Source organism: Hypomesus nipponensis, chromosome 22 (genome assembly GCF_054491055.1).
Source record: "Hypomesus nipponensis isolate SF chromosome 22, ASM5449105v1, whole genome shotgun sequence".
NCBI lineage: Eukaryota > Metazoa > Chordata > Actinopteri > Osmeriformes > Osmeridae > Hypomesus > Hypomesus nipponensis.
The window spans coordinates 14122795-14140754 of record NC_140382.1 but is presented as its reverse complement, the minus strand read 5'-3'; the positions used below and the strand labels follow the sequence as shown (position 1 = coordinate 14140754).

At 45.3% G+C, this 17960-nt stretch overlaps 2 protein-coding genes across 4 annotated transcripts in view; one reads left to right on the top strand and one right to left on the bottom strand.

Moving 5' to 3' along the window:
* Nucleotides 1-2957: 2957 nt before the first annotated feature.
* Nucleotides 2958-4386, bottom strand: lsm6 (LSM6 homolog, U6 small nuclear RNA and mRNA degradation associated). Of its 2 annotated transcripts, none has more exons than XM_084687164.1 (4): nt 4269-4386; nt 3704-3802; nt 3306-3419; nt 2958-3144 (listed from the first exon to the last, which is right to left on the bottom strand). In XM_084687164.1, exons 2-4 carry the CDS (start codon nt 3795-3797, stop codon nt 3110-3112), a joined length of 243 nt encoding a protein of 80 aa, XP_084543290.1. In that variant the 5' UTR covers nt 3798-3802; nt 4269-4386; the 3' UTR covers nt 2958-3109. The 2 variants fall into 2 exon arrangements, with proteins under 2 accessions (XP_084543290.1, XP_084543291.1); XM_084687165.1 differs by having other exon boundaries at nt 3704-3797; nt 4269-4366.
* A 12631-nt stretch (nt 4387-17017) lies between these two features.
* The window catches only part of znf827 (zinc finger protein 827), a 52026-nt gene continuing 51083 nt past the window's right edge, over nt 17018-17960 (top strand). Inside the window, exon 1 of one of the 2 annotated variants that reach the window (XM_084686896.1) lies at nt 17018-17419. In XM_084686896.1, coding sequence (XP_084543022.1) covers nt 17377-17419 — 43 coding nt within the window. In that variant the 5' untranslated portion in view covers nt 17018-17376. The remainder of the gene's footprint in view (nt 17420-17960) is intronic. The other variant, XM_084686897.1, reaches the window with a different exon arrangement.

The window sequence follows — 17960 nt, the reverse complement described above, 5'->3', positions numbered from 1 at the left end:
TAAAACAACAGAAAGTATGGTGCTAGTTACAGTATTAGAACAATAATAGTACATTTTTCCAGAATAATTAGTTAGAATGTTTGGTACCTGGTCTTAAAAGGCCATTCCTTTCAACGAGGTTGTCACATATTATCAGAGGTATTTGAGTATTCCAGGGTCAGCTCTCACATTGAACTTTGACCTTGTGGTGGAACATGAGGGGGGGGGGCAGTATGTGAGAGGTTAGCACCATCATTTACATCCTAAACACATGACATGCAAACCGGCAGGGTTTAGGACAGGTCAAGTTCACAAAGGACAGCCCAGATCCTTGTACCCTCCCAGTTGTTTTTGCTCAACAGGCTCATAAGCGCATGAACACACACACACACATACAGACACACACATGCAGCACACCATTCATTACAATAACAATCACTGTGGTGCTTCACCTTGAAACGTTGCGGTGCTCAGTTGTTATCACAGCGTCATCAGTCTACTAATAATACATCAACCGACAAGACAGAAAGAGAATAAAAATCTGCCCTAAAACCAAATCATGATATAAACTATGCTACTTATGGCCTGGCCTCGTGAAACATTTTGCTGGCTTCAAGGAGTGTCTAAAAGGCATCATAAAACAGTATCTAATAATGGGGCAGAATCTTTACGTTTAGACAAGGACACTTTGCATGTCGCATCTAAGAACAGAAGTTACAAGACCCCCCCCCCCCCCCCCCCTCCCCGGTCCCCACAGGTCACATTCCTTAGACTCTCTTGAAAAGGGAGTCGTGCCTCAATGGTCTGTCAGTGTCAAAGCCACAGCGCCCCCCCTCCCTCTTCCCTGCCGGCTTGGAGCTCTTCTGCGATTCCCCCCTCTCCCTGCAGTCATATCAGGGCTGGCAGCTGGTGGTGCTCTAGGATTCCCACTTCCCCCCCCATTACCACAACTACCTCCATCACCATCGGTGGCAGCTCCTCAATAACAAGGCTGTAACCTCTACCCCACCTCCCCTCCACCTCCCCTGTCTAACCCCCTCCACACAAGGCCCCTCCCTCCCACACACACACCTCCACCCCACTTCCTCCCGTCCTCTCTTCTTTCCTCTTCCTTCTACCCTCGCCTCACATCACGCGTCAGTCAGACCTCTGCGGCATCCTTAACTAACCCTGATCCCTCCCCTTTCTGCTCAGTAAATGGAGACCAGGCTGTCCTTAGAGTGCACTACACAACATAATGCAGACTGATGAAGAGTGCCGATGTGTATGGAGTAAAACAGAGAGGGGGGGGGGGGAATGGAGAGAACGGGGGCAGACTGATCTGTTTCTTCATACAAGTCTTTATTTCAAGGGCTGCAATGGGGGAAAAATGGTGTGGACACAAAGGACACTGTGGTGCTAAAATCAATACACATGAACGCCCACTGTGTGAGTGTGTGAGTGTGTACTCACTATACATGGGTTGCTGCCCCACAGTACAATAGCATGGGGTCTGCCACCAGGTCATTGCTGTGAACAATATTAATTGGGCTCCCTGTGAGACAGCACAGCCAGCGGCTCAGTTATGATACCACTAGGTAAATATTTGCCTGCGCTAACCCTGCTAGCCCGCATAATGATCCTTTGTGTATGTGTGTGTGCAGTTTGTCCATACAGTGTGCCTGTCTGTCAGCATGTGTGTGTGTGTGCGTGCACACTGCAGCCTGTTTCCCCGTCACCCCCCCCACACACACACACACACACACACCCCTCCTCCTCGAGCCGCCGCTCAGCAGAGTTTGATCAATAACGCGCCCTTCATCCTCAAGTCGGGTCTGACCTTGGCAGCCTTTTGTCTCCTTACAAGGGCCAGAGTGCGCATGTTCGGGTTGGAAAACAAGGCCCTCAGAAATCCACCCTTGAGAAGAGGAAAAACCTTCCCTCACTGCTTCACTAGCTCATTAAGAGCCTAATGAATCGTATGTTTATAGTGTTCTTATTTTATTGTAATGAAGTGATGGAATGTTTGAAGTTACACAGGTCACAACAGGGAAAGAACCCTCCAGGTCTGTCGGAAGCACATGCACGTATTTAGAGGGTAATAGAAACGGTGGAGGGAGGAAGGACTGCGACTCTACAGAGCAAAAACATCCGTCCATCTCATTTGTGAAGTTGTGAGTTTGTGCGTGCTGGATCAAATCACATCAATCATTCAGAAGCATGTTAAATACCTTTTCTTTTCTTTACACCAACTGTTACCAATACACAACAGAATGACATTAATCGTTCACACCTTCCATTACTTTGTATCAAGCACCAGAGGCTTTGAGGGGGGCATGTAATGCTAACGTTTGTTTAATGGAATGGAATCTAGCACTGCCTCTAGGGGGCGCCATTTACAACTGCTAATATCCTCGACGGGATAGGTTGATAAATAATTAACACAATTCCTAAAGCCACTGGTCATGCTCTGTTCCAACCCACCCAGTTTGTCAACCAATTGTAATAAGGTTGTCATTCCAAGTAGTAGCCATGATGCATGTACCTCAGTATAAAGCATATAACTGTCCAATCCTTACAATGTTGGAAGGAAAACGACCCATATGTTACAGTTTGAGTATGTCGGTTTGATGGTAGGCCCAAAGCTTTATAGTCTCTTATGTTATTGGGAGTTGGCAGAGAGAAAGTGGCGAGTGCATTACTGGATTGAAGCACGCTCTCCATCAGTGGAGCAATGGGCTTAGTCATCATATGGGACTGGACAATATTAGCAGATGACATTACTCATGTACTGCCTGCCACTACTGTGTGCCAAGAAAGGACAGTTGAAACTTAATGTTTCCCTGAGAAACACACGACAGTAAATGTTCCCATATTAATGACTCGTTATTGTTCTAAAGAAAAAGAAACAAGGAGGACAATATTTCAAATAATAGTGTGCCACTTTGTATTGAATGACGGCTATGCTAGCACACATTAAAATGATCTGGAACACAAACTACCAAAAAACAATTTAATGAGTCATTTTGATTTTACAAAACCAAATGGTCTTCTGCTTGGAGACATAGGAAACCAAACACTTTCCCCTTAAAACAATTATCCACTGAAACTTCAGTAAGGTGATTCATACAAAAAAAAAAAACATTCTTCATTAAACCTTCCTCTTCTGAGTGCTGATGTACAATACTGTGGAGGAGGGGGAGAAAATGATTACAGGGTAAACAGCTGCAACATTAACCTTTAAAACTGAATGAATGCACTTTAGCAGTTGCAGTGTTTTTTCTCATAGCTTGTGGTGCAGCTTAAACTGGGTAGTGCTGTTGAGACTCAGATGCTTTAGCCCTTACCATTGTTTCCCCTGAGGAAGGCATCTCCGTATTTGTTCTTCAACTGGCCGTTAACATACTCCTCTGTCTGCTCCACAGCTATGTTCATGTAGCCGTCCAGGCAAGCTAGCACACCTACAGACACAAAGTGCAGCTAACTAACTTGTGTTGCTCATCTTTACTTACGACTATGCGAAAAAAGAAAATAACATTTCAGACAACGGTATGTGAAACTGGTTCGATCCTGTACAGGTAGCTCTAGTGTGACATCTGTGTTACAAATGTGAATATTATGAGGTTTTAATAGGTAGATATTGAGAGATGAAACTGCATTATGCCTGTTGTTCAATGGAGTGAGTTATGTGTCTTTTGTAATTAGACAGTTATCCAAACCCAACTCGTTGTAGTTAAAAGTTTACCTCTGTAATCCACTCCAGAATTCAGCTTGACCACCACCGGTCTGCCAATGATCTGCTTAAGGAAGTCACTCGGGGTCTGCTTTCTGAGACTCATCTTCTCTAATAAGGACAGGGTGTTGACATTTTAGACAACTGGTCACATGATTTTATTTATAGTTGAAGCCTACAACATGTCCATTGACATTATGTCCATGCATTGTGATTGCACTAAATCGCCAGCGTTAGGTAGCTGGCCTAGCTTACTCGCTATGGTTTAGGATAATGAGTCAGATCGCAAGCTAAACACTTTTCGTAATGTATGTTATATCAAGTATCGTACATTAAATCCTGAAAGAGAGACATCTAGCTAGCTGTGAGTTTAATGATGTTACTGTACCATCTACGCTAACGTTAGCTAGCTAAAGGCTGGCGTGCTAAAAGCTAACAGGCCCTTCAGTCTTGAAAGCAGGGACACAAATTGGCTCTAAAAAAGGGCTGCGCATGGGTAGTTTCTCTGAATACAACTAATACGAATATACTCAGAATATTGCAAACCAAAAAGCTTGATTTTCTATATTGTACCCACCGGTAATTGCTTTGCCTCAACGTTCTCAGCACGATTTATCTTGGGTTTTGGCTGCAAAACACAAGCCAATCAGATCCTTATACTGGTCTTCAGTCTACGGTAATAAGTAAGGGACAAAACAAGTTCGTCTATATAGGGTTTCGTCTCTCTTTTTTGCTCTCTTCAAAACGATAGACACGCCACCGAATACGACACCCATTTGTGTCGAATTGACACACCCCACAAATTGGCATAGTGTATTATATCCAAACGTATGTTTAACTTGCAAACCTGAGTTTAAATTATTTACACACCACACTATTGGCTAGTGGCTGTCACTGCATCAAAAAGATGTAATCTTTCATTCATACACTTTCCCAATACAATTATTTAGCCATAAATACCCAAATTAGAATAGTACAGTAAACATAGATAATCTTAATGTTTGCCATGCCCTGTAATACTCATGCTGATAATAATGTCCTTACATTGGGCTATTATGATTTCAGTGCCACTTATAGCACTTCATTAAATATGCATGAGAAAGCGAGTTCCATCTACAAACCATTATTTGATTCACAAAGACCCATTTTATCTCAGTAATGCAATGTGAATGTAAAGCAAAAAAAAAAAAAAACTATTATTTTCATATTAGATCTAATTGAAATGGAAGATTCCCTTGCTTGGTACATCTAAAAGGTTTATGCAGGAGACATGGTGTTGTGCCTCACCCAGATAAAGTCTGCCATCTGATAACCCACAGTCGCTGAGTTCTTGACCCAAAAAACGATTTTGAGCCACAAGAAAAATTAGGTTGGAGTGAGAGGAAGGATGGTGGGAAGATAGATGGAGAAAGGGAGAGTGTGAACGTAGGGGAGGTAGGCCCTACCTACTGTATGGGCCTCTGTGTGTGTGTGTGTATGTGTGTGTGTGTGTGTGTGTGTTCACAGACAAATGTGAACAAGAGCGCAAGGATTTGGGAGAAAGAAAGAAAAGACCGAACGTGAGAGGCAGAAGCAGCCCTTGTGCATCTAGACAGGTTGCTTGTTAGCAGGGCATAGCTAGCCCTGCGGAGGCTAGAGGTTAATTTGGTATCTGCCACCTTGTTAAACTAAGGTCAGTACTACAAGTCCTTAAGTCATAAACAAGAGTGGTTAAGAGCCTTGTATACACCTAGGCACAGGTTAATGAATATTCAATGAGGAGGATTTTTTTTCTTCCCCCGGTTGTCTGCTTCGGTGCTGTAGAAGATTTTGAAAAGGAAACCAACTGTGAACTGTGTCCTTGCATAGACTACTGTTTCTTTTTAGTTGTTAACTACTGTGGGGTAAATCATAAGAAGAACATTTACTTTGGATCACCTGTAAATGAGCTAAAGGTACAATTCAATATTCTGACTCCAAGCTCCTATCTTGGCATGAGAACATTATATAATGGTATCCATTGTGGGGGCGCTATGGTTTGTTGTGTTCCTGTTATGAGAGGAGCCAAAGAAACATGTTTGTTTCACAACATTGGGATATTTTACAAAAAAATAAATTCCAATCAATGGAAAGCAGGGGGAGGGGTCCATGTTATTGTTCATGTCTCCCTTCTGTGAAAAAAAGTGATTTGAACTTCATCCATCCCTTTCAGCCTCTTTGCATTGTGTTGGAATCCCATCAACAGGAAAAATCGCGAATGTATTGTTGAGGAAGACGTATTGTTAGAAAGGACACCCTGGTTCAACTTCGTCCTCGGTTCCTCTGCAGCCAGACTGGTATTGCCTGATAGAAATAACAAGGACGCGTGCAGATGTGTTAACAATAACGTTTCACCTCAGTGTACAGCACTTTGTCTGGGCAACCTTATCATGCTCCACCGTCGACTTGTGAAGAATGGTAGCTACTGTAATAACTATACGGTCTGACCAGATGGGACTCGCTCTGACTGGCTAGGGCCAGGCTAACAGCGGTCAGCTGGAATGGACAGCAGCCACAGCTTAGTCGATTCAGAGACAAATCCCTCTCCAACCTCCAGACCTCTTGACCTGGAGGGGTGGACTGGCGAAATAGAAAGATTACAGTGGGATGGAGGCACCAAAGGGGGCGGGGGGGGGGGGGGCTGTAGGGAAAGATTGTTAGGGTGAGAAAGAAGGGAAGGGGAGGGGTGGTAGGGTGACGCGGGAGGAGAAGGGGGATTGGGAGGCAGCTCTCCCCCCCTGTGTCCGCAGGCGATCTAGAGGCAGGGAGGAGAAGTCTAGACTAGCCTGACCCCCCAGGGACCGGGTTTCTCTCCGGGTCAAGCCTGATATGCAGTAGGATAATGGAAAAAGCTCATGGGAGTTTCCCCAATAAAGAACACATTCCCTGTCACAGTGAACCTGCTCTTCCCTCTCGCAAATCCCTCACTGTATTGAGGTAATAGCTTGGAAGTGATAGGCAGACTCCAAAAAAGCGACAATCTGGGAGGAGACTATAGCCACCACCCGAACTACCGAGTCTTCTGGACGGTCATTTCATTCATTGGATATTGTGGTTATGTCCAAGGCCGACTTTCATCCTTGCCCCGGTACATCATAGCTGCCTGTCATTGATTCCTTTCAGCACAACCTTGCATTTGTTCACCTGAGCTTCAATACTGATGATGCCCTTTTAATGCACAATGATGGAGAAAAATAACTGTAAAATGAATAAATAAATACATGAAATACATCAATCCTGGATCACTTTGCCATCTTTAAACTGATTACCTTCAGGGATGTATATTATAGGACAGTATGTTCTTGCTTTGTAGTGACTTCCTTGTTATTTCCACGCCGGTGGCACATACAGCGACCGCCACTTAGTGACTCAGCTTAGAGCGGTGGCGGATGGTGACAGTTGACAGAACCCCCCCCACTATGCCCCCCCCCCCACTATACCCCCCCGCCCCACTATACCCCCCCCCGCCCCCCACCCACCCCGCCTGGGGGCCGGTGGTGAGCCAGGCACGGCGCGAGGCGGGTGTAATCACTGACGGTAATTTAGAAGAAATCCGCTGAGCTGCTCTCTCTCACTCACACACACACACACACACACACACACAGATGAAAGCCCACCCTCCTCTGTCTTTCTGCACCAAGCGTTTTTTCCCTCCCATAGACATAGAGTAGGAGAAGAGAGGAAAAAGAGAGAAAGAGGCTTGGAGAAAGAACCGGGCCCGGCTGGTTGGCGTCCCCCAGGGGTTAGTTTTGGGACCGACACAAATCATCCCCAGCCCTGGAGGCATGTTTCATCCCTTAGGAGCTCTGGGACCACAGACAGACAGTCAGTCCTCCCACCAGACCCCCCTCCCTCTCCATCCCACACCTTGTCCATCCACCGCTGCAATGCCCAGCAGCAACCATCTCACACAGGTCTCCCCGGGAGGTCCTCCCCCTCCAACCCACCCTCGCTTAGTGGGAAACAGGCAAGATGGAGCTTATGCTGCTCTGTCTGGTGCTAGCTGTCTGTCTGGCTGTCTGGCTGATTCTCTCATGTGTATCGTAATCTGATCGACTGTGATATCTCAATCTGACACGCCTTTGAGGTATCCCTTTATAAGATGTTGGAATTGTAAATTATTCTGTCATGCTTTATGCTTTCAAGGAAAAATGAACGAATTCTCAGAATGTTCTGCGCTTGACTTGTCATGTCATGGTTTAGGAAGTTGTTGTGCAATGATTCAGAATATATCTGTGAAAAAATATACGGTAGTATCAAAATAACATCACTATTCTGTAACAAAGGGACATTACTATAATTCGAACAGGATTTCAATTGGACAACTAGAATGATGATGGCCAGATGAGAAGTGTTTGAGCGAGAGAGACAGAGAGAAAGGGAGAGATGTTGAACAGAGAGAGTAAGGTGTTGACAGAGGAAGGGGGGGTGCGCACTCTCTGAAGAGAGAGAGAGCAGTTGGAGAGAGAAGAGAGAGAGGCAAAGACAGAGAGGGGGAGATGGGGGAGAGAGAGAGAGAACCTGGTGGCTTTTGTCTGACGGATGGTGAATGGGTGCTTATACAAGGAGGCACTCCAGCGCACCCATAAATATGCATCGTGACATTTGGAACAAAGCCGCGCGTCCCCGCTTTCATGATGAGCTCCGTCCGCATCCCATAACATATTGCCATATACTGTCACACCTTGTGTTTCCTCGCCAATCTCTCTGTTCATCAACCTGGCAGATAACCTCTAGATGTTGGCAGGCGATATGGAGATGTGGAGAGCCGCTGGCCTGTATACGTGCGTGAACAAGGAGGGCAGCCGTTCCTATATCTACTGATAATTCAATGTTTTTGAGATTATGTCTTGCTGTGTTTCGTGGAGACAAATTTGCTTTGAGTTTAGAGGGTGGCATTTTCTTCTTTTGCAGAGTCAAGTTGCAATACCCCCACCGTATGTGTGAAAGAGCAATTGACAGAGTTTTGGTGTGGTAAGGGAAGTGTAGCTGGGAGTTCCCTGTTCTCGCCTTGCAGTGTAGCATTCAGAACATCGCTGGCCTTCTTCTCCAAACACCTCATTGCTTTAGAAAGGAATAAATATCGAAGACAGCCAGAAGCAGTTCTTTTCAAATCCCACACATCTCTCCTCTGCTTTCTGTCTTAGCTTGCTCTCTCTTCCTCTCTCTCTCTTCCGTACTATCGCTACCTCTCTCTCCCTCTCACTTTCTTCCTCTCTCTCTCTTTCTTACTGCCGCCCTCCCTCTATTTCTCCCTCCCTCTCTCTCCCCGTCTCTCTCTCTTTCTCTCTATCGCTGTCTCTCTTTCGCTCTTTCTTTGCCATTTGACCAGCAGTGCATCCTGCCACTGAGGGCCTGTGACTCAACAGCTGAGAGTACAGCTACGCTTCTCTCCCTGTTCTCTTCCCTCATGAATATTCATCACCACAGGAACACTGTGTGTGTGTGTGTGTGTGTGTGTGTGTGTGTGCTTCCATTTCATTCTCAAGTCCCTAATCCTCCATGTATCGACATTTAAAAGCACGGGGGGGGGGGACTGAGGTGACGAGCACAGGATACACCTCGATGGCAGGGGGAAGGGCTGGTGAGGGGGAGAAGGGGACGGGGGAGCTGATGTTTTACACTAATTTCTTCATCCCTTTCACAGGAGGGCTGTGTTACAAGAGAATTCCTGAGGCGAGCCAACGGCCCGATAAATCTGCCCCAGCTTCTCTCTCTCTCTCTCTCTCTGTCTCTCTCTCTCTCTCTCTCTCTCTCTCTCTCTCTCTCTCTCTCTCTCTCTCTGTCTCTCTCCCTCCGCCTCCCTCCCTCCCTCTCTCCCTCAATTTGTCTCCACGGAATGTCAGCTGGCGACCGCCCAGACCACGACCAGTAGCCTCTTTTCAGAACATGCCAATCTCTTCCGGATGAGAGAGCGACCCCCATATTGGAGATGCGCGTGTGTGTGTGTGTGTGTCAGCGTGTGTGTATGAGGGAGGTGCTTCCGTGGACAGATGGACACACCTTATCTGCGCCCTCTCTGCCCGCTCGCCGTCTGAGGTCACACTCTCCGCCAGGCCTCTGACGGCCACTTCCTCCCGACCTCGCCCGTTAGCTCCGGTCCGCTCGCGGTGACACTGACAAAGCACGCGTGTCACATAAAGGAACCCGGGGTAAGACGGAGTATCTCTTCCTGTCTCGCTGGTACACCGTGCGAAAGGAGACGAGTGGCACGACACCGAATGGTGTCGTTCATCAGCGTCTGGGAGAACCTAAGAGGCTGTCCGTGTGGATGTCCAGGTGGCTGAGTAGCTGAGTGGGTGAGGGAACGGCATTTGCGAGAAAAGACGCAACGGCGCTCTCTATTTAGGCTGGCGTCTCGCCATTCTGGATTCTTGTGTTGCCTCTATTACTGTAAAAGGTGGTAGGTAGACGCACACTCGTCGCACCCCACCCCCACTTATTACCACGCACATCATGCATCGACACACACACAAACCCTTCCCCTCTTGCGGGGGAGTCATGAATGGATCAGGTATTTGCTACACACACACACAGACATACCGACTCACTTTCACTCACACCTCACACACACAAGCTGTGCCCTTGGGTTGTAAATATAATGTAACTGAACTCATAATATTGCCATGTTCCAGCATGGACATAGCCTAATGAAACTGAACAACAACAAAAAAGAAAGAAAAAATAGAAAACAACTTATCAGATTGCTTCAAAACAGATCTCTACACATCCCTTAATTTCCATTTCTTAAAACTCATTTAGGTGTTTCTGACGGCTGACTCGTTTTGAACACAGCCAACCACACCAGCTATTTAAAAGGGTTCATGTTACAGCATGACAGTTGGCATGAGCAGAAAAGTGTTTGTGCCAAGTGGAGCTGCCAATGGTCGGCTTGGCTGGTTTTTAATATTTTAATGTGTTTCATTACGACAGGATGGGCCAGATAACCTTTCTGACGTCCAGGCAATTGTCTGCAAATGAATGAGATTACATGACAAGCAGTGAACGACGGAGCCCAGCCGCCCGCCTACCACTGCCGGTTATCTGATGGTCGCCTAGCAACGGATCCCTGACCTGACGTTGACCTCCACCCGATAAGGTCAGCACCTGAAGACTCTCCCATTGGAGGGCTGGCGGGGGAGAGGGGAGGGGCTTGGGGAGGCAGGGTGGAAACAAAGGAGTACAGACCAAGGGCAGGCTCCTCTGCATACAGCCAGCATGTTCCTCACAGACAAAAACATGCTCTCACAAAGGCACGCCACCCCCCCCCCCCCCCCCCGTCTCGCTGCACTGCTAGGATTTTGTTACCTGTGTGCGTGTGTGTGTGCTTGGCAGTAGAAGGTCAACCGGGATAGACTTATAGTCAAATGAATGTTGTTCAGAATTAAAAAGCTATGTTGTGTATTGACAATTTGTTGGCTTGATGTGCTGGATAGATTTGCTTTCTAGATAGATTGAAATGCTTTTAAATACACAAAGGTTCACACAAGGGCAGCTTTCTCTCCCAAAAACACAGTCGATGCAAAGAGAGAATAACACACCTGTGTATGTGCACTGTAAACCGACAGCATTAGCAAAACTGAACGGTGGGGTCATTTGGGACGTGATATAAAATGATGCAACCGTAATCCAAACTCACGCGCATACACACACACAATCACTCTGTCCTTTTTCTGCCTCTCTCTCTCACGCACACACCTCTCAGTTCAACAGTGACGATATGGAACTTAATCTAAATTGCGACAGCGGCAATATCCTATTAGAGCATGGCAATAAAATCAGGCTGGCACTGAGAGGAGCCGTGGAGATATCAGAACATGTTCACCACGCTCCATTTACAGAATGAGGTGACATTAATCAGCAGGCTCCCCTCTGACATACCCAGGCAAACAACTATACACATACAACATAAACACAGCCTCATACTGTCTCTCTTTTTGTCTCTCTTTTGCCTCACACACACACGTGTTGCACACACGTTCATAACTTACATGCTCTTTGTACAAGTACACAATCGTCATTCTCTCTCTTTATTATACACACATACACACACACACACACAACGTAAAGAAGCACACTCACACAGTCACAGAGCAGACAAGCACACACACTGTGCACACAGCAGACACACACACACAGTACACAAACACACACTCTTGGTAAAAGGGTGTTGGAAGGATTCCTGTCCTAGAGCACTCCTCTAGCTGGTCCTCATGCTTGACGTGCACTAGAAACGATTTACTCAAATAATTAGATTGAACTTTATTGATGCCAACGTGAAATAAAGGTGGCACAGCAGCCCCAGATAAAATGTAGATCAGAATGTATCAGTGTAAAACAAATAAATGACGATTATACAAGTATACACTATAAAGGTATTTGTAGTTGTGCCTATAATATAAAAACAGTAATACAAAATACATGTACATAAAGTACTGAATAATACCTATTCATAATAATCATTATCAATGTATCTAAGCTATTCAAGTAAAGAAAGATGGAGAGGCAGTCCATATGAGGTCTGTGTATGGCCACAGCCAAAACAATCTGTGGTTTGCTCGTATATATTGAGGGGGATTAAGTCCTTGAACATTAAGCTGCATATAAACTGCTCTGAATAGGGAAGTCACAATCATCCTGCTAGAAGTTTTCAAATGTGGTTTCTCCATATGCCATTCATATCAGTTAATGCAGTTAAACATGTTTTTTTACGTAAAGGTCCATTCAACTGACCGCAACAATGAACCACTAGGATCCAGATCAAGGGATGGTTTTAGGCCATCTGAGAATGGCAGTTTGATTAGACAGAATTGGCAATGTGGGCTGAAAAACACTATTTTCCCTGAGTTGGAGGACCCTTCTTTTGTCCCACAGGACTTTAAGAGACCTCTCCCCCAGTTCACTAGGAGCAACCTAGACTCCTCCTCTGTGTGTGTGTGTGTGTGTGTGTGTGTAAGTGTGTGTGTGTGTGTACAATATGCTACAGGGGAAATGTTGAAGGTCAAAGGGCAGGAAGTGAGCCACCTGCTTCTGTCACACTGACAGGGAGAAGAAGAGATAGAGGGAGAGAGAGAGAGAGAGAGAGAGAGAGAGAGGGAGGGAGGGAGGGAGGGAGGAGAGAGAGAGAGAGAGAGAGAGAGAGAGAGAGAGAGAGAGAGAGAGAGAGAGAGAGAGAGAGAGAGAGAGAGAGAGAGAGAGAGAGAGATAGAGGGAGAGAGAGAGAGAGAGAGAGAGAGAGAGAGAGAGAGAGAAGATAAATGCAAACTATATGTTTCAGTATTACTACTGCTGGCTGTGTGTTGTATCAGATCAACATGTGTCTTTCATCTGCTGCCCTAGCTTCAAATATAAACCTAGAAGTGTTGGTTTGAGTCCTCAAGGACGTAATGGACCGAACAACCTCCATACAATACATACAGTCTAGCAAGACGGGTCACGACTTCCTTCACTGAGACACATGTGTATACAGTCCAGGCCTTTTCCTCTGTGATATTTACCCAGGGGAAGACAGGGGAGAGACAGAGGTTCCTCTCTCTGTCCAAATGTCCCCAGCAGAGCGGAGAGAGAGGAAGGCCAGAGGGCAAGACGAGACACCTGCTTCTGTCACACTGTCAGGCCACAGGCAGACCATCAGGGCACAGAGTGGAGGTGTGTGTGCATGTTTCAGAGTGTGTATTATGTGACTTTGCTGTGTGTGTGTGTGTGTCTGTGTGTGTGTCTGTGTGTGTGTGTGTGTGTGTGTGTGTCTGTGTGTGAGATACCCCTTTCTCCCACGTCCAAAAAACACAAGCAGGTGGCACGGTAGCCGTTTGTGTGAGTGAGTCCACTGGTGAAACAGGTCAAGAGGTTGACTTAACCAGGATAACAAAGTACTCAGCTTAGGAACAAGAATTGCGAACGTACCCAGCCCTTGATAACAGCCATTTCCTTGAGCTTGTTTTAAGTTGTTCCCCCTAGAATGGGATATGTGAAACAAGACCAACTGAGGAAAGTTGAGTCTCTGCACTGACCTCCAAGTACCTTTATTAAAGATGAAAATCTTCAATAACAGCGTTGTGTTTGTTTAGCTTAATGTCAGGCTTTTTGGTATGGTCACAATGTTCCTTTACAAATTGTAATACAATTTTAAATAACTTCATGTGTTAAGGATAATTGTTAGGCCATAAAGTGTGAACGAGGAAGTAAAAATGGAGAACTGGCAGGTTTTTGTGTGAATAGGGTATGAGAGCGAGAGATAAAGCAAGAGAGAGTCTGAAAGTTTGTGTGTGAGTGCGTAGTGTGCCCATGCATGTATGTGTTTTTGTGAGTGTATGAGAAGCAGTGGGCGGCAGGGGCTGGGGGGGGGGGGGGTGTTGGAGGAACGGGGGGACAGGTGGCATGCCGGACAACCCTGGCACCAGCCACCCGCAGAATTTATCACCCTTCGACAGCACCGGCTAGGCAGGGGACAGATGTTTCCGTTTACCCCAGGGCGACATCGGACTAGCCCCGGCCTAGCGTTAGCCTAGCATAGCCCACGCGGGACATGAGAGGCAGGGAAGACACTGCTGCAAAGTAAGAAAGAGAGAGAGATAGACGGAGAGAGAAAGAGAGAGAAATTAGAAGAAAACTGGACCCTGAGGCGGACACCTCCTCTCTCCTCTCCTGTCTGCTCCGTCTCCTCGCGCCAAAGCACCTGAAATTCATTTAGCACCTCACTAACTGCTGCGCACTGCTGTGGGGAACCATTTTAATAAGTAGTAATAATGCCAACAGACAAAATAAGCTGTTTTTAAAGCAATGGAACAGTGGAGTTATGAGGCAGGAGAGGCGGGAAGGGGGGCATCTAGTCCAACCAAATCCTGCTGATTTTTTAATATCCAATTTAAATCGGAAATTGATTTAGTCATAAAGCAAAGACCCCCAATCAGGGCTTATGTTTGGATTTCTTGTTTAAATGTAATGTATGTATGCATATTTCATGAATAATACTGACCTTGAATAGTTCTGAATACCAATAGATCTTCAGATGCAAGTAATATTATATGGAGATCCAGAAACTGTTTGTAATTTATCTCAGTTGGTTTTCAGAGGGGACACTGTGTGCTTTTCTAGCATGTTGACATTTGAGACCCTGGCAATAGCTTGAACACAGGGCCGGTGTCAGAGCAACGACCTTTAGGTGTGACCCCAAGTGAGGTCATACTGGCGTTACCATGGCTACTATCAGCGGATTGTCCTGTTGCCAGCATTACTTCATCAGCATGGCATGGCAGGGGTCATGGAACAGACCCAGTGACCTGTTTTCCTACGGTGCCTAAACTCAAGTTGAACAAAAACAACACATAGACTCATGCATCCATACAAACTACACATTTTACCATCTAGAGAAATGTAAAACATCTTATTAATTAGGAAGGGACTTGATGTATATAGTTGTCCTTAGAATGTTTTATCCCGAAACAGATTACCAAACAAAAAATGTTCTTTGAGGGGGAAGTAAATAAAGTAGTGGTAATAGTAATAGTAAAGGTAACTATTGGATTGACTGTTCTATCAATACAAAAAGTACGTTTTTAACTGTGTGGAAGGTGGATGGAGTAAGGAGGGAACTTGTCAACTCAGCACCTGCTCAGCTCAATGGAGAGCTCAGCTGCCAGTGGTGGTAAGGTGGACTAGCTATCCCCACACACACTCACACATTCACCTGTGTCACACATTCACCTGTGTCAACCCCTCTAATTGTTATGATTAAATACAACTCTGACAGAGGTATTAAAAAAAAATAGATATAACAAAAATAAGATACACTTCTCTGTGATTTCAGATGTTATTCTTCAACATATTCGAAGACTGAGAACACAAATATACACACAGCCCCCGAATATGTGTTTTGATGATTTATTCATTTCTGCTCCTTTTTGTCATGACAATTGTTCAAAGCTAATTCATGAGACGTCCGTGTGACTTGAGTAAATTATCCTTTATACGCTAACAGGCTTCTAGGCATCCATCACTTTTTTTGAGATTGTCCAGTCTCTCTTTGGACTTCCTGTCAACCAGTGTGGATTCTAATCATGTTGTTCTGTGTCCTAATTAGCAGGATGCAAAGCACAGTCTTTGTCACCTGTGGACAGCCAAGAGGGCTAATTTGGGCTTTTGCTAATTGCCACGGTAACGAGCCTCCTGCGCCTTCATCGGGGTGGGTGGCAGAGATGGCAGGAGGAGGACAGAGGGAGGGATGGAGGGATGAAGACACAGCTCTCCTCACACGCGTCCGAGGTGTGAAAGAATGCGCCGGGCCAAGAGCACAGAGCCTGGAGGAGTACAGCAGGGAGTGAGACACAGGCTGCGCTGTGAAAAAGCCCAAACGCCTAGCTGAGAGAGGAGAGGAAAACGCCACTCTGGTGCCAATTCAGGATCCCACTCTTGTGGCATTACATACTTATGACCTTATGTGGGGACAAAGTGTGTTCGTTTTGAGCTGTAAAATGTTTTTTGAGTTGTGTTTGTGTGGCAGGTGTCAGCCCAAATGCAACAAGAGAACCATAGTCAACAAAGCTTTATTTACAAGCAAATGACATGAAATGTGTTGTGCATGTGGATAATGTGTTAGCTATGCAAGGTTCTTATTGTCTGTACATTGTAAGGCTGGTAATGTTCCTGGGTGAACACACCCCAGTAGCTGATCTGTGAGTTATTACAAGTCATAAATCAAGTAGCCTAATAACTATGAAATAGTGATGCATTAGAGTATCAGTCTGACTCATTAATACTTGCTTTCAAAACATTTTATCATGTCTCCATGAAGAAGATTAGATGTAACTGGACCCAGTAATAAATATAGAAACCATGAAATGACAGCTGTGTAAACTTAAAATACAGTAGTAAAATAACGCTACAAAATGCAAAGCAATTAATTATTATTATTATTATTACATAATAATAATACTTATTATTAATATATGATTGTATTAATGTCACTTATAAAGTAAGATTGTTGGAACTGCAAACATTGAGATTCAAGACAGAAATCGAAATTTAACACAAAATACTTTGATTAATGAATTATCATTAATTTAACAAAATTATCATTTTGTTATGCATTCGATTTATTGCTAAATCTGAACGAGAAATATGATCGTAAAAAAATTGCAATACGTAGCAAAATACCAATTGAAAATAAACTCCACAGATTCATATTTACTTTCTTGTTTTCAAATATGTTTTATGTTTGCTGGACAGCAATACAGCCTGGAAGCTTGGGGGCACCTTGTGCGATTCTATGCTGCTCTCGCGGGCGAGCTCCTCTGAGAGAGAGAAAGAGAGAGAAAGAGAGAGAGAGAGTGTGTGTCTGAGTGCGCGAGTGTGTAGAGTGTGCGCGAGAGTGTGTGTGTGCGAGTGTGTGTGTCTGCTCTGCTGTTGCTGCCCTTTGATCCCTGCATTAGTGTTAGTTAGGGGCTCGGAGACACACTCTTACACCGAGAGCAGCCATAGTCAAGACACGGCAACAACAACAGCACCTCCTCCGCCTGTGTTCCCATTCCCAACAATACACTTTAAACCGAGGACAAGCCAGGTGCACGACCAAGTCCCTGCCATCACTCGCGCCTACAATCTCAATGGGAAAAAACCTTTTTTCTTCTTATCCCTAAAACAACGAGGAGAATGTGATATAAAGGGGGAAAATGCCAAGGAGGAAGCAGGAGCAACCCAAGCGCCTGCCTTCACGTAAGTCGTTTGCTGTATTTCTGCTATTTTAATGGCTCTCCGTGTGTTTTGCGCAGTAGTTTAGGGTTAAAGAGGTGAAACAGACAAAGACACGGCGTAGGTTATTTCTCCTTTTTTAGGTCTGAGCAAGGCAGCCATGTTGTTGGCGATGAGTAACGTTAGCTAGCCAGCGAGTGAAAAGCGGTACGTGGCTTTATTAGAGTATAATCGATAAAGGTCCCGTTCCCCTAAAGGTTGCGGTCAGTTAGCTTGTGTATCGGTTGTATGTGCTATTATGGCCGAGCGTTTTGGTTTATCTGTCCGTGCGAGCTACTCTCTTTCGGGGGAGAAAGGGGAGGATCTGAGATTCTGGCCGCAATAAAATGAAGGGTCAGTCGGATCAGACAAGCCAGACTCAGGCTACCATGCCCTACTGTTCCTAGCAATAGCGCGATTTAGCAAAGATCGGTAACTTCATATTTATTGGTAATATATAGGTCTAACTTTCTTTACCGCGGCTCATAACGTTAGTGTGTGTCGCTCGCAGACTTCTCGCGCTGTT

Bases quoted from the DNA above. Each gene is read 5' to 3' on its own strand.
- lsm6 (XM_084687164.1), bottom strand. From the start codon at position 3,797: ATGAGTCTCAGAAAGCAGACCCCGAGTGACTTCCTTAAGCAGATCATT. The intron at 3,420-3,703 runs GTAAACTTTTAA...TTGTGTCTGTAG, and splicing joins TTCTGGAGTGGATTACAGAG to GTGTGCTAGCTTGCCTGGAC. The intron at 3,145-3,305 runs GTAAGGGCTAAA...CCTCCTCCACAG, and splicing joins CTTCCTCAGGGGAAACAATG to TATTGTACATCAGCACTCAG.